The sequence below is a fragment of the Sarcophilus harrisii genome, chromosome 1, assembly GCF_902635505.1.
Source record: "Sarcophilus harrisii chromosome 1, mSarHar1.11, whole genome shotgun sequence".
In the NCBI taxonomy this organism is placed as follows: domain Eukaryota; kingdom Metazoa; phylum Chordata; class Mammalia; order Dasyuromorphia; family Dasyuridae; genus Sarcophilus; species Sarcophilus harrisii.
Window position 1 is genome coordinate 255,112,103 of NC_045426.1, and position 16,418 is coordinate 255,128,520.

A 16,418-nucleotide genomic window follows, 5' to 3' on the forward strand; every position below is an offset into this window, starting at 1 on the left:
TCCAACTTGTGCTAATTATTAACACTTTTTATATACCTATAGTTTTTACTTCCAACCATCCAAGCATTCTGCTATACACCTTTAGCTAAAATGTGAAGCAGGGGAGAAAATGGGTAACCTTTCTCCATACCTTTGGTTTCCCAGAAAAACAAAACACTGCTAATGGTAGATCAATAATATCTTCCTCATCTTCCTAGATAAGTTCAAAGGCCTACACTATGGACTGTATGTTGCAATGAAGTTTACTTTCAGGAAAAATTATGAAATTTAAGCCCTTCATGCAATGCAGAGCAAGCAAGCACTGGGCTAGGTTCTGGACTTGGAAACAAAAAAATGAGAGAGAGTCCGTCATCAAGAAACTTATATTCTACTGAGCAAACCATATGTACCCAGAAAAATAAGAAATATATACAAAATAAATCATTTCTAAGGACGTTGGGAAAGGAAAGGCAAATAATTGTTGATAGGAAGCATCAAGAAAGACCTAATGGATGAGCTGGACCTCGAGTTTTGAAGTGCATAAGGGATTCAAAGAAGCCAGAGGTGAAAAAGAACTTTATAAAGATCCTTCTTTACAAAGTGGCTTGCTTTTCTTTCTGAATTTACAACTATATATGCCTCTGTATATAATGTCTTTACTTAGATGTGTTCTCCAGTAAATTCAGTAGAATTTAAGTTCCTTGAGGGCAGGGATTGTTTTCTTTTTATTTCCTATCTTTGTATTTCTAGAACTTAGTGTGGTATCTAGTAAGTCCTTACTATATTTATGGGACAGCAAGGTGCCATGGTGGATAGAGGGCCAGATTTAGATTTGATAAAATTTGTTTTCAAATTCTGTCTCAGACACTTAGTAACTTGTATGACTTTGGACAAGTCATATAACCTCTGCCTCAGTTTCCCATCTATTAAATGGGGATAATAATAGCACCTACCTCACAGGGTTTTTGTGAGGACCAAAAATGAAATGAGTGTAAAGTGAGTTGCAAACATTAATAGTTACTGATGAAGAAGATGAATTGAATTTTGTAAATTTGCCAGGCTGGTGCCACCAAAGTCTCTTTTCCGGAGGAAACTGCTACAAATCTCTTGGGGAATTTTTTTTTTTTATAAAAGACCCAATTTCACTAATTAGATTATACTAATATGCCTTCCTGAGATTTCTTGCATGAACAGGCTCACCATCTTTAGTTTACTTTATCTCCAATAATATCTTTGTGGGTCCCCGACCAGTAGAGGGCAATAGACTCATATATGTACAAAGCTAAAAGTGGCCCCAGTAGAGTATGGGGTTCAGAAGTTCCCAAAGAATCCGAAAGGAAAAACTCCATTTTCAATGTTCTAGTTCTACTAAACATTCTTCCTCCTTGGAGGAAGAGAGAAAGAGAGAAAGAGCATCTGTAACGTCATTGGTAAAAGACAAGTTCCAGAAGGGAAAATGTTCTATATCAGTGCAGATCAAATATTTTCTTTGCAATTTAGAACCTTAGAGAGTTGCAGAAGACATTAAGAAATGTTAAATGATTTGCCCAGGATCATACAGCCAGTCTATGGCAAAATAAGAACTCGAATTCAGGTCACCCTAACTTTGAGACCAGTTCCCTATCAACTGGCAATCTGTAGACATTTAATATGTGCTCTTAAAAATACACAAAACTGAATAGTTCTGTCAATTTGGGGAATATTTCTTAGCCCTTTAGCTTATGAATTGGGTATACTAATTGGATGCAAAATTTTTCCTATCTTATATTATTTTAAAATCATTTACAATAGAAGCAAAGCTTGTGAGATGACAGAGGTCTAATATTGTGTATTAACCACATGTAAAATTTCTCTAAAATTGGATAAATTTTTTTCTTTTTGTTCTTCATTTGTTTATAAATCCCTTTTAGAATTAGAGAGATTTTTTTTAAAGGGAAGAAACCAAACTATTTGGTGAAAAACAAAAGAATATCCATGAAACTTTTTGTTGATATTATTTTTATTTAAACTCATTAGGACTAAGCATCAAGATTGTCCAAATGAGAAATTATTTACAGAGAGAAGACAGCCGGGCTCACACAAATATATTACATGTTCCGTCCTTGACATGAGCATGTAAGAAGATCTCACTGAAAAACAGGCCCATTGTTTTTATATGATACAGGGTCTCAGAAAGGAACTTTGATTATAGGCCTTGCCAAGTCTGGATGTTTAAACCTCTTAGTTCATTTATTCATAACTATCTTTATTTTTCAGTTCCTATCTTGTTCTGCCTTTTCTTTGCATAATATCCATCTTCTTAATAGACCCAGTTTTCTTTTTTTCATTATTTCTTCCATCTAATGGGCTGCTGTTGATCTCTGTGTCACCCTGAAATGAGAAAAGGGAGCATGAGAAAATGCAAATGAACTGTAATTTCTCTCTTCTCTATCATTTCTACTACCCAGATCCCCAAAATGGCAAGCTCCCCACACAGGTTTTTCCACAGCCACCTTCTTCTTAATGGACGCCTTATAGTCACACCTTATCACACCCTTGCCTAAAAATTGTGAATGCCATTACTGTAGCATGGTGACACCTTTATTGTAAGTGTGGGTGGGACCTGTTTGTTCTGCAATTTCTGGGAGTTGGATAGGGAGCTGTATCAGGAGCCTGCCCAAGTGTGAAAGTACGGCCCTCTGGGATTAAAGTAAACACAGATAATGTGCCTGTGGGGGAACCCGTAGGTGTAAATCATGCTGCTCATTTGCAGTTGGTGTACTACTTTTCTGTACCAGGAAAAGAAACTGCATTGGATTATGTTCCACCAATGGATTTCAAATGAATGTTTATGTTTAAAAAAGAAAAAAATATCCATCATAGTGAGCACAGCATTCTTCCATCTAACTTAGCCCTTATAAACTAAATTTTGTCAGTGAACAAATATATATATAAATGATATATATGCTGTGTGTATATACATAGATACATAAATTTATATATCACATATATATGCATATATGTATATGTATATATTTGTGTGTGCATGTGTACAAGCACACCTCATTTTATTGTGCTTTGCTTTGTATGTCACAAATGTGGTTGTGGATTTTTGTTGTTGTTATTAATTGAAGATTTATGGCAACCCTCCATGGAGCAAGTCTATTAGTGCCATTTTTGTGCTTACCTCGTATTTCTCTCTGTCACATTTTGGTAATTCTCAAAATATTTCATACTTTTTCATATTGTTATTTTTGTTATAGTGATCTATGATCAGTGATAAGTAATGTTATTATTGTCATTGTTTTGGAGTATCAAGAACCATGCCCATAGAAGATGGCAAAGTTAATTGATAAACATTGGATGTGTTCTGACTCTGCCACCCACTGCCTGTTCTCCATCTCTCTCCCTCTCCTCAGGCCCCCCTCTTCCCTGAGAAACAGCAAAATTGAAGAATATTACATAAACTTAGTTGATAAAGCATCAGCAGGATTTGAGAGGACTAATTTTGAAGGAGATTCTATTATGAATAAAATGTTATCAAACAGTATTGCATGCCACAGAGAAAGTTTTTATGAAAGAAAGTCGATCAGTATAGCAAACTTTATTTTTGTCTTATTTTAAGAAATTGCCACAGGCATCCCAACCTTCAGTAACCACCAACCTGATCAGTCAGCAGCCATCAACATTGAGGCAAGATCCTCCAGATGCAAAAAATATTGATTCACTGAAGATGATGGTTAGCATTTTTAGAAATAAATTGTTTTTTAAAACATAAAACTATTGCCTACTTAAGAGGCAATAGTAAAGGTTTTATAAACATAGGTTTTATATGCACTGGGAAATAAAAAAATTTGTGTGACCCAACCCTCATATCTCCAAAATATACTTGTGTATACACACACACACACACACACCCTCTCCCATTTGAATGTAAGTTTTTTGTGAGAAGGGATTGTTTCATTCTCTATAATTTTATCCCCAGCATCTGGCACAACACCTGGGTTATAGTAGGTACTTAATAGATGTTTGTTGATTGATTGTTGTATAATTATTTGGCTTGTACCACTACTGATGCTAAGTTATAGCTTCAATGTTCCCACAAGAAAAGTGGGAAATTTCATTTTTGCTCTGCTCTATGTATACAGATTATACGCTTAGCCCCAGCCAACTGTCTTTTAGTCATGTGTCCTTGCCCATCGTGGGGACTGGGTGAAAAATGAATGAGCAATTCTTTTTCTTTTTTTTGACAAAGCAATAGGTCAATAGTAAGCATAGTGCCAACTGCATTGGTAGAGGGAAATGGTAGAGCTCCCTCCATTGATGTAATCATAAGTCAAGTCAGAAAATAAAAAGCAAAAACAAGGAATAGATTTTTATGGAATTGCCCATTCAGAGGGACAACTAGGTGGTGCAGTGGAGAGAACACCAACTTTGAGGTCAGGAGTACTTGAGTTTAAATCTAATCTTAGGCACTTACTGGCTGTGTTACCCTAGGCAAATCACTTAACCCCATTTGCCTCAGTTTCTTCAACTGTAAATGGCAAACTGCTCCAGTATCTTTGCCAAGAAAATCCCAAATAGGGTTTGAGTTACAAAAAACCCTGAAAACAACTGAATAACAAACAACAATCTGGCAGTGTTGTATGAGATGGATTGGAGAGGGGAAGAGATTAGAGGAAGGTAGACCATTAGGAGGTTACTTGCAAAAAAGTAGATAAAAGGAAATGAAATCACGATTGACTAAAGTGAATCTTGCCAGTTCTATTGTAGGTGTTACATGATATCTGCATGACTAAGTTATGACAGGTCAAATTTCAACTTAGAAAATTTCCTTCCAGGATTACTCCAAAAAGAGACTATCATACATTAACTTCAATTCTATTAATTTGATATTGAGTTGTTTGCCATTTCTTTCTCCAGCTCATTTTACAGATGAGGAAACTAAAGCAAATAAGGTTTGTTTTTTTGTTTTTTCTGAGGCAGTTGGAGTTAAGTGACTTGCCCAGGGTTACACAGCTAGGACGTGTTAAGTGTCTGAGACCAGATTTGAACTCAAGTCTTCCTGACTTCAGGGGTGGTGTTCTATCCACTTCACTACCTAGCTGCCCCTCACAAATAAGGTTAAGTGACATGTCTAGTGTCACACAGTAGGTACCGGAGGCCAGATTGAACTCAATTTTTCCTGACTCCAGGCTCAGTACTCTATCTGCTGTGCCATCTAATTGTCCAGATTGACTTAGAAAACCACAAATTAACATTACATATGTTTTATGTTTTATTTAAATGTATTTAATATTTATTTAAATGTTATAATTACAATAAATTATATTTTTGTATATATTATCAATAATTTCAACATGATTGTTCTCCATTTCCATTCTAATCTGGTTCAGGCTATACTTGAGAGTTTTGTGGGCCCCTTGCAGTCCCTGGGGCCTCAGGTTTGACTCTTTGGCTCTAGATTGCTTTCCCCTCCACTAGCCTGATCCCCTCTTTCCAGGTCCCTTTATGTTTTATCTTCCCCTATTAGAATGTAAGTTCTTTAAGCATAAGGACTGTCTTGGGTCTTTTTAATACTTAAATCCTGCTTAGAATAGTACCTGGCACATAGTAAGAACTTAGTAAATACCTTCTCTATTTATAAACTTCCCTGATTTTTGAGGTGAAAAATCTAAAATAATTTCTCAGCATTTATTAAATGCTTAGTATAGGACAAGTAGAGTAAAAGATGCCATGGGAAACAGCAAAGAGGAGGAGAATGCAATAACTTCCTCCCCTTTACAAAGGGCAAACATCCCCATCCTTTTCCATTATCTCTGCTTAAAGTGCAAGATAGGTAGACCAGAACCTACCAGCTCTAGATGTCCAGCACGGATGAATCTCATTCCTCAGAAAGTGTTTTTGAGGAACCAGTCTTAGACACTTGGATTATCTCCACTGATGTGATTCCTTTGCCAGCTACACGGTGTCGAGTACGGAGCTTGTTCAGGGCTGTCTCAGCCATCCCTGCCCTTTCCTCAGCATCATCCAGCTCATGCACAGTCTTCCGGTACCTGGCCAAAGTCTGGTTGGCCTGTTCTTCCTACAGAGGAAGATTGAGAAACAGAACCAGTCTTATAGTTCTACTGTAAAAGTCCCCAATGTAATTTTAGTTTAGAAATTATTTTGGCACTTGTAAGAGGATGGAAAAAAAAAACTTCATTCCCAGGAGCTCTGATTTCAAATTTTTTACATGGCCAGTTGATGACTGGTAGACTTCAGTGTGATGGCAAGCTGTGGATAAATCTTCTGTAGTGTGTGTGTGTGTGTGTGTGTGTGTGTGTGTGTGTGTTGTATGTGTGTTTAGGTAGGCAGAGGGAGCCAAGGAGGTCATGAATGTCATGACATCAAGTTAAAGGGAGCAAAAATATTCCCTGAATTTGAAACCATTCCATGGCTTAGTTACTACAAGGAATTCTTAAGGGGTGATTCTTGTTTTTTAACATGTTCTTATCTCTAAGGGTACAATGTGTGCTGTCTGTTAGCATTTCCCACCACATAACCGCCCCTTAGAGTTGCAGAGCCAGTTATAACAATGGTTCCAGAAATAGTCTTCTGGTTGAATGCTTTCCTCCCATCACGAGACTAGGGTAACACAAGAGTTGGGACCACACTTTGGCTTCCTTCTTTTGAGAGGCTGTTCAGTGGGAAAGGGCGTGAGAAGGGAAGACAAGGGGAGGACTCCCAGGACACTTACTGCCTCGTCAATTTGTCTCTTGTAGACCTTCAGTTTGTTCTGAAGCTTCTCCACCAGCTCTTGCATGCGCTGGTTGGTCTTATGATCTTCATCTGTCTGGAAGACCAGCTCTTTGAGGCGACGTTCATTTTTACGCAGGATTTTGACTGTCTCAACGTGGCGTTTCTGTTCTGAGTCTAGTTCAGTTTCCAGTTCCTTAATCTGAGGCATAGGGAGAAGGTTGAAGGGGGAGAAAAATGCATCTCAGTAAACCAGAAACAGTTTTTTGTTTTTTTTTTTTAGGATGCAGTTATAGTAGGGGGAATCTTAACAATACAGTGGCCTTGGGAAAAAATTGGTGTAACAATAAGCATTTCACCAAGTATTTATTTATTAAGTATTTGTTGGGTACCAGACACTGTACTAAGGTCTGGAGATGCAAGGAAGAGCAAAAACACTGCCCTTGCCATCAGCTCATATTTTTGTGGGGGAGGCAACATGTACATAACCAGCTGCCCACAAGCTATGTAACTATGTGTGTGAAATGTGGAGGGAGAGAGACAGAGACAGAGAAGAGAAAAGGAGGCAGAGAAGAAAGAGAAATGGAGAGAGAGCAAAGAAAGTGAAAGCAAGAGAAAGAGAGAGAGGAAGGGGGAAATATAAGAAGGGAAAGAAAGAGAGAAAAAGAATAAAAGAGAATCAGAGAGATATGGAGAGGGGGAAAATGAAGACAAGAAAGACAGAGAAAGAGACAGAGAGAAGGGACAATTAAGGAGGAGGAGAGAGAGGAGTTTTCAAACTGCAAAGCACTAGGGGGGGATGGGACTAAGAAGTTATTCTTATGGACATATGGGAATAAGAATGATAAGGAAGAGAAAGGATATTTGGAAGCTAAATGAAAATCTAGTAGAAAAAATACAATAATGGGGCTAAGAGCATTCTAGGTGAATGGATAATAGGGTATTTTATAGCTTCTTGTTCTAGGGCACAGAGAGGAAGACAGAAAACCTTTCAAGAAAGAAATTAAACCTGACTCCTCAATGTCACTTTCTTTAACACCTGCAATTTTCATTTCATGTCCAAACTCAGAACACATTTTTGGCAAAAGGCATTCTTTTCCCAGCCAAATTAATTCCTTCCTTCCCTCCCTCTTTTTTCTTTTTTTCCTTCTTTCCTTTCATCCTTCTTTCTTTCCTTCCTTCTTCCCTTCCCCCTCCCCCTTCTTTCTTTCCTTCCTTCTTTTCTTCCTGCCTTCCTTTCTTCTCCCCCTCCTTTCCTTCCCATCATTCTTTTCTTCTTTCCTTTCATCTCTTCCTTCTACATCTTTCTTCCTTTCTTCTCTTCTCTCATATCTCTCTCCCTTCCTTCTCTCTCCTTCTTTCCTTCCTTCCTTTCCATTTTATAGACAGTTTAGTAAAGTCGCAGTTAGATGTGCTGAGAAATGCTTGGCAGACCTTGGACTTCCCTTACCTTGGCTTCCAGTTTCATGATTGTGCGCTTTCCACCTTTTAGAGCCAGTTGTTCAGCTTCTTCCATCTTAGCTTGCAAGTCCTTGATGGTGAGCTCATGGTTCTTTTTTATTTTCTCCAGGTGCATGCAGTGATCCTGCTCTTGACGGAGTTCTTCTGCCATGCGAGCAGCCTTGGGAGGAGAAAGGAACATAGCACAAAGTAAAGTGAGGCAATTTGTTCTGGACTTTAGATGCTGAAAGACTTGGACATGATTGATCTTGAGGAACTGAATGACCAGGTGCTCAATCCTTAGCTAGAATGGCATTTCCAGTTGTATAGGATGGCTCAAGAGCATTTCCATAGAGTACTTGAGGAGTGCCAAGGATGCTAATGTACAATTGATTTGGTAGAAGCAGAGATTGGTCATTATTTGGTGGGAGTGATGAATACAGGAGAGAATCTTTGATCAAAGGGATAAGAAGCATGGAGCAGCTAGGTGGTGCAGTGGACAGAGCACCAGCCTTGAACTCAGGAGGACCTGAGTTCAAATTTGGCCTCAGATACTTAATATTTCCTGGCTGTGTGACTCTGGGCAAGTCACTTAACCCCAACTGCTTCAGCAAAGGGGTAAGAAGCAAATATTGGGAATAGGATGAAAGTTATAGGAAGTGGAGAAATTCTGATGCTCAGTATATATTAGTCTTAGGGATCCTCCCTGATGCAATCATCATGATGTACAGATGCTGTTCACAAGTGGGTATTTTTAATCAGGTTAGGTCCTATCTCATGTTGCTACTGAGTCCACATGCTATGTGCCTTATATTGTAGTTTGGGCAGCAAGTGACATTAAAACTTTGAAATCAGATCCAATCTGGCACTGCCTATCTGGATTGGGCGCAGCTGACTTTGTTCCTGGTTCCTATCCTGTCTTCAATTAATTGTCCTTTGCAGACAAAGTGGCACTGGTGAAAGACTGCCAAATGTAAACTGACCAGCCTGCTTTCAAATTCCATTTCTGTCGCCAACTGTATGACCATGCACAAATCATTTAACTTATTTGGGCTTCATCTTCCTCAACTGCAAAATGAGAGGGCAGGATAAGGCAATTTCTAAAGTCTTTTCCATCTCTAAGGATCCCACAATCAAGAGGGCCCAAGTATCCCTCTCAGTGGCAAAAGGAAGGGGGAAAGGACTTACATCAGTCATAGCTTTCTTGGCTCTTTCATCGGCCGTACGGAATTCACTGATGAGCTCCTCATGTTCGTTGGAGATGCGCTGGATATCTGATTCCAGTTTACGCTTGACCACCAGCAGACTTTGGTTCTAAAGGAGAAAAGACAGTATTGACATAGAGTCCTAGAGGACCCTTCTATATTTCACTCTAGGGGGTAGGAGAGGAGACAAATCTGGCTTAACATAGATAGAGGGCTATTTTGGATACTTTCGAGTATTCTCTAGTGTTGTCCAATGGACAGCCACTTGAAACTTGATTAGTTAGCCTTCAACATTTATGAAATATTTACTATGTGCCAGGCACTGTGCTCAGATCAGAGGGTACAAAGAGAGGAGAAAACACAGCCCCTGATCTCAAGGAGCTTACATTCTTTTTTTTTTTTTTAATAATAGCTTTTTATTTTTCAAAATATATGCAGATAATTTTCAACATTCAGAACTTTGTGTTCCATATTCCCCTGCCCCAGATAGAAAATAATCCAATATCAGTTAAATGTGTGTAATTCTTCTAAACATATTTCCACATCTATCATGCTGTACAAGACAAATCAGATCAAAAATGAAAAAAATGAGAGAAAAAAACAAGCAAGCAAACACAACAAAGGGAAAAATACTATGTTGTGAAGAAGTTTACATTCTAATGGGGATGGAGAGAACATGTAAATAACTGCATAAATAAAATATATGCAGAATAAATGGAAAGTCATCTCTGAGGGCAGCTAGGTGGTGAAATGGGTAGAGTGTTGGTTGTGGGATCAGGAAGATTCATCTTTTTGAATTCAAATTGGCCTCAGACACTTACTAAATGTATGACTCTGGCAAGTCACTTAACCCTATTTGCCTCAGTTTCCTTATCTGTAAAATGAGCTGGAGGGAGAAATAACAAACCACTCTAGCATTTTTTTTTTTTTTTGCCAAGAAAACCTCAAATGGAATCAGAGAGTCAGAAATGGTTGAAATGACTTAAAAACAACAACAATCTCAGAGGAAAAGCCTGGGAGAGCAAGAGGGAGGAAGGGACTAAAAAATGACCTCAAGCAGAAAGTGAGATTTGAGCTGACTGCTGAAGGAAATCAAAGAATTCAGAGGGCAGGGATGTTCACTTTTGGAGAACAGCCAATCCAAAGGAACTGCATTGGAAGATGGAATGTCCCATGTAAGGAATAGGAAGGCCAGTATGGCTAGATTGTAGGATACACAGCAGGCAGTAAAATTTAAGAAGACTGGAGAAATAGGGAGGGTTGTTTTTTGGAGATTGAGTGAGGCAACATCATGGAGTAAAGGTGAGTGTTGAATTTGCCTCTGAGGACTTGAATTCAGATCCCAATTTTATACCTCACTACTTATGTACTCATGAGCAAGGCTCTGAATGTCTCTTGGTCTCAGTTTCCTCATATGTAAAATTAAGAGGCTTGGTTTAGATGCCTTCCAATTTCTAATCCTATATGAGGAGGAGGTTTGGAGGGGGTTGTTTTGTTTTAAACTCCTAGATTTTTTAGAGCAACATCTGAACTAAGAGTAGTCTAAGCAAGATATAAGACTATTTGATAAATACTCTGGGCTTTCAGTAAGAACCCTTGGATTTGGAAGATTATCACAGTCCCACCAGCCCTGTGTAAATTGGACCAGACAGAGGCAAAGATACATTTGCTAACCTGAATGTTGACTTCATTGTGTCTCTCAGTGATCTCAACCACCTCCTGTTCTAGCATTTTTCTAGATCGCTCGCTGCCTTCCAAGCTAGACCGAACTTCTTCCAGTTCTGTCTGCAAGAGGCTAAGGCGGCGTTCCTGAAGATTATACTGTTCCCGAAGTTCCTCATGCTGCCGAGCATCTTCATCCATTTGGATCTGGAGATCCTGCAAGAGGAAAGGGGGCATGAATATTGGACAATTCTCTGTTCATACCTACTCCAAACTCACCCTACCTTCCCATCTCTATTCCTTTGTTCTTGCTGTTCTTCCTGTCTGGAATTAGTCAATTAATCCATTGAGCAACTTATTAAATGTCTAGTATGTGCCAGGCATTGTACGATTTACAAGATGGAATAAAGGTCAGTTATATAACAGTTAGTTTGGTGTGGAAATCAAGAGGACCAAATAGATTCTATTTCATAAATAGATTCCATCTATTCCATCTATGAATTCCATCCATAAATAGAATACCATATGTATTCTCCTCCATCTTATTATTTTTCTGCAAATCATCCATAGGAAAGTATGTAATATAAGCCATCTATTATTTTATAAATACAGGTAGATACAATTAATCAGCATCTCTCAATTCTGGTAAGTGAAAAATTCTAAAACCCATTTGTCCCCTTCCCAACTTGACTGAAAATCATGCTTCCAACCCATTCCAAATTTGGGAAGCTCCTAATTTTTCCTCCAGTTAGAAATTGGATAACCTAATTTTGTAACTTGGCTTACATCCTGTTTTCTTATAATTAATTGGTATAATCAATTATAATTAATTGATTGTTTTTAATATATAAAAATCCATTTCACTCCATATTCAGAGTCTTTGGACTGCCTGGGGAATCCATTGACCTCTTTTTTATGGCTTTTTTGCTAATTATATATCTCAGATTGTTTCCTCAATTATTAACCACAACAATAGGGACTGGGAGACAGTGTGGCACAATAGAAAGGGCACTCATTTTGGAATTAAAGGACTTGAGTTCATGTCTTGTCATTCTATCTACTGGACCTTAGTTTGCTTAACAGTAAAATAAATGAGGTTGGAACAGATGACCTTTGAGATCCCTTTCTTGACCCTCTTTGTTACTCTCCATTCTTTAAAGACCAACATAAATGCTATTTCCTCCAGGAGGTCTTCCTTGATTTCTCAGGATGGCTACAATCATTCCCCATGTGCCTTACACAGGTCTTTGTGTTCAAATCTTCCTAACCATAGAAAATTATTTATTAGAGTTATCTTTTCTCCTAACAAAAACCTCATGCACAGGCTCGTGCTTTGTAAACTTTTGGGAGGGATGGGGGAATGAAGAGGTCGGAAGGAAAGAATAGTTGGATTATAGATGGACAGATGGAATCAGGAAGGCCCAGGACCTACTACTTTGATCTGGTTGAGTCAACATTCCGAGATTTCTAATCCATGATGAGACAATCTACCTGAAGACTGCGTTATCCCTCAGTTCTAGATAGCCCTTGGTCCTCCTTGCCCTCCAGCTCCTCCTCCTCTCCACAAGTACCTTGATTTGTTGCTGTAGCCTTTTCAATGTCTTGACAAGCTCACTATTGTTTTTGTTAGCATGATCCAGTTGGATTTCCATTTCATTCAGATCTGTCTCCATCTTCTTTTTGAGTCGGAGAGCCTCAGCTCGTCCCTTTGCCTCAGCCTCCAGGCTAGCTTGCAGGGACTCAATGGCACGTTGGTGATTCTTCCTGCCCATTTAAATAAGAACAGCTAGTCCAGTTCTAGGCTGCAAGCCTCTGTAAACTAGATCCCTCCAGAAGAACAGACCTCCCATATACTTTTTTTTTTTTTTTTTTTTGCAAGGCATTTGGGGTTAAGTGACTTGCCAAGGGTCACACAGCTAGGAAGTATTAAGTGTCTGAGACCAGTTTTGAACTCAGATCCTCCTGACTTCAGGGCTGGTGCTTTATACTAGCTGCCCCCGCTTCTCACATATCTTGATGATTAATTGGGGGAGAAAAGAATGAAAGAATACCCAGCTTCAAACTGGTCAGGTCTATAACATAACATATACTATAAAGGATATAGCACTCTCCAAAACCTAGAAGGAAATAAGGGGAGGAGGGATGGGCAGACAGGGAAGTAAGGAATGAGGGAAAAAGACAAGGGAAGGATCCATGAGTAGGGGGAGGTTAAGTAATATCAAGGCATGTTAAGGAGCAGAGTTAAAGCAAAGAGTTAGCAGGGATAAGAAAGACGTATGTGTAGGTGGTGTGATGATGTATGTGTGTATGTATCATATGTATACATAAATATATCATTTCTTAACTATAGCCTGCTTGGGGGTGTAGCAGGGATAAAAGGTAGAAAAAAAGAATAAAGTTAAAAATGTGTTCAGCAGAGAACAAAAAAAATAATTTATAAGGCAGTATAAAGATAGATACTCATGAATATTATTTCTTCTCCTAATATATGTACTTTCTTGAACTGATCACTTGTTATATATTTTGAATCCTTTGGAAAAAAGGAAAAGAAAAAAAAGAGAAAAAAACCTAATGTACCCTGCCATGGACCTGAGTGGATGTCTAGGATATACCTCATGGCCCCAAAGCCATCTCTCACAATAGCTATAAAGATAGCACTTTGACAAGGGATAAGGGGGACTTTTGTTTGTAAGTGATAGGATAGGGTGGGGTTACAAAATATAACAAATAGCATGTTGCAACTTAAGAAAAGCAGAAATCCCTGGCCGAACTGTTCCTCTGGCTGCTAGTCAAGCAAGTAAGACAGCATTCCAATGTGGACAACTTGGAAAGCAGTATTCTTCTCCAAATCACAACATCTATTTTCTGTAAACTAAAAAAACGTACTAGGAACACATCCAGAAATTTCTTAAAACAGGAAAACCACATTCTTGGGTCACTGAATTAAAGTGAACTATTCCCAAATCAAAAGCAATATTTAATTTTAGCCAAAGTTAGTCCTTTTCCCATGAGGAAAGGAAAAGACAAATTTTCCCTCAGTGGAATTGCTTTAAACAATCTATCTTACATCCTATGCATCCCCCTTACCTCGTAGCTTCAAATTCTTCTTCCTTCTCATGAATTCTCCTATCAATGTCAGCTTTGACTTGAGCCAATTCCAACTGAATACGTATAACTTTACTTTCTTCCACCTATCAGAAAATATACATTATCAGTCATTATGGAGCAGGGAATTAATTAGTCTCTGGCTGCCAGTTCCTGAGACTCAGCATGAAGAAAAACTGCCTGAATGATTACCTCCAGAGAAGATTCAGCTTCTTCTAGGGCCACCTGTAACTCTTCCTTCTCAATCTCTAATTTCTTCTTCAACTTCTGAAGCTCATGTACACTCCGTCCTCCCTCACCCAGCTGGTCAATTAAGTCTTTGATCTCCTCTGCAAAAAATATTATCATCATTGAGACTATTGGTGGTTGGTATAGCCTTGATCTTCAAAGAATTCATTTTGCTCAACATGCATGATAATATCCTTTCTATGGATCTCTGTTCCTGTTGGGAGGAAAAGCTCGAACAGATTCCATCATAAGATTATAGATCCACAGCTGGAAGGGACTTCAGAGACCATCTAGTCCAACCTGAGGCTCAGGGATGTTAACTGACTTATCTGTAGTCATTCAGGCAGTAAGTAGCAGAAATGGGTTTTGACCTCTTTCCCTCTAACCTCAAAGTTTGACTTCCAAGATGAAAATGCTTCCTATGGGGACAATAGATTGTTAAAGGATCATACATCATACAGTTACTTGTTCATTGTCGCAGAGAGCAATAAGTAGCAGAATCGGGAATTGAACCCAAGGTGTTTTGACTCTTCCAGTGTATCATGGTGACTCCAAAGATGGGAAAGCTTCCTAGAGGGCATGAACTACAGATTGTCATAAGCTTATTGATCCAGAGACAGAGGGATTTGACTATCATCTAGTCAAACCCCATCATTTTACCAATGAGCAGATTAATCTAGATCAGAGAATCCTATGGTCAGAACATTAGCCAGATGATGATTTCCTTGGAGACCTGGCAACTCACAAAGATCCTCTATTAAAGAAGAGCACTCATCATGGTGCAATCATGGATTCTTAAGGTATCAAAGTGAGTTGCCTATTGTCATTATTATTAGAAAGGATAACTGTGTTGAAGTTCATCATCAAACAGAGATAATAAGGATGCCACTCTGATCTTCCTTTGCTGGAAAACCTTATTATATGTGAGTCTGTGGGATCAATAGAAATTGATAACTTTGAAGCTAACTTCAGAAGACTCCCTCTATATTGGTGTATTTAACACAATAGATCAAATGTCATTTTAGTGCATTTTAAGAAAATATCTTAATTCTTAGGTCATGTTGGATTTTGCTATGGCCTAAAAATTTCTTTTTAAAACAATGTATTCATTTATTTAATTGTGAACATAAGAAAATTTTTAGGGAGCAAAACCAATAAACTTTTGGTGTTTATCCATATAATTCCAGGATCTCTGTAGATCTTCGTGCATATGTTGTTGATCTATATCATGTACTGTTTTACAGATACAATGATAAAATGGAAGGAGCATTTGTCATTGGTCTTGAATAAAAGATTTGAATTCAGTGTTTCTGATACTTCATGGGAGCCCTTGCTTAAACAATATTCACCAAGGCAAAATTCCAATGGAATGGAAAAACTTAAATATTATTTTAAAGCTTGTTGCAATAGCATTTGATGCATTATGTTAAAATTGTTATTCAGTCAAATGTAACTCTTTATGACCCCATTTGGGATTTTTTTGACAAAGATACTGAAGTGGTTTGCTATTTCTTTGTCCAACTCATTTTATAGATGAAAAAAATGAGGCAAAAAGGATTCAGTGTCTTGCCCAGGGAAACACAGATATTCAAGGTAGAATTTGAACTCGGGGGAAAATGAGTCTTCCTGACTCTAAGCCCATTGTTCTATCCATTGAGAAATCCAGCTACCTCATTATGTTAAATAGGGCAGAATCATAAAAAGAGTTTTGGTGTAATGGAGACTGGAAGACCTGAGTTCAGCTCCTACTCTGGTAACTTACTATGTCACCGTGGTAAAATAAGAATCTCTCTGGGGGCAGCTATATGGAACAGTGGATAGAGTACTAGCCCTGAAGTCAGGGGAATCTGAATTTAAATATGGCCTCAGATATACTAGCTGTGTGACCCTAGGCAAGTCATTTAATCTCAATTGCCTTGCAAAAAAAGGTATTATGTTATAGTTGTACCTTAAAGTCCCCTTTCCTCCTTCAAATAGAGACCCAGTAGAAGGTACTAAACCCTAATTATAGAATGTAAAGCAAGCTGATGTCATTAAGCCTGAAAAAACTGAAACTCTCTGGAGGACAGGATTTATCCCAGA

General features: G+C 38.3%; 1 protein-coding gene across 1 annotated transcript in view; it reads right to left on the reverse strand.

Moving 5' to 3' along the window:
* Positions 1 to 2,296: 2,296 nt before the first annotated feature.
* The window catches only part of LOC100921839 (myosin-16), an 88,431-nt gene continuing 74,309 nt past the window's right edge, over positions 2,297 to 16,418 (reverse strand). Inside the window, exons 36-44 of the mRNA XM_003761564.2 lie at positions 14,301 to 14,437; positions 14,091 to 14,194; positions 12,575 to 12,767; positions 11,016 to 11,219; positions 9,325 to 9,450; positions 8,147 to 8,317; positions 6,698 to 6,898; positions 5,814 to 6,043; positions 2,297 to 2,349 (exon numbers count right to left, since the gene is read on the reverse strand). Coding sequence (XP_003761612.1) covers positions 5,843 to 6,043; positions 6,698 to 6,898; positions 8,147 to 8,317; positions 9,325 to 9,450; positions 11,016 to 11,219; positions 12,575 to 12,767; positions 14,091 to 14,194; positions 14,301 to 14,437 — 1,337 coding nt within the window. The 3' untranslated portion in view covers positions 2,297 to 2,349; positions 5,814 to 5,842. The remainder of the gene's footprint in view (positions 2,350 to 5,813; positions 6,044 to 6,697; positions 6,899 to 8,146; positions 8,318 to 9,324; positions 9,451 to 11,015; positions 11,220 to 12,574; positions 12,768 to 14,090; positions 14,195 to 14,300; positions 14,438 to 16,418) is intronic.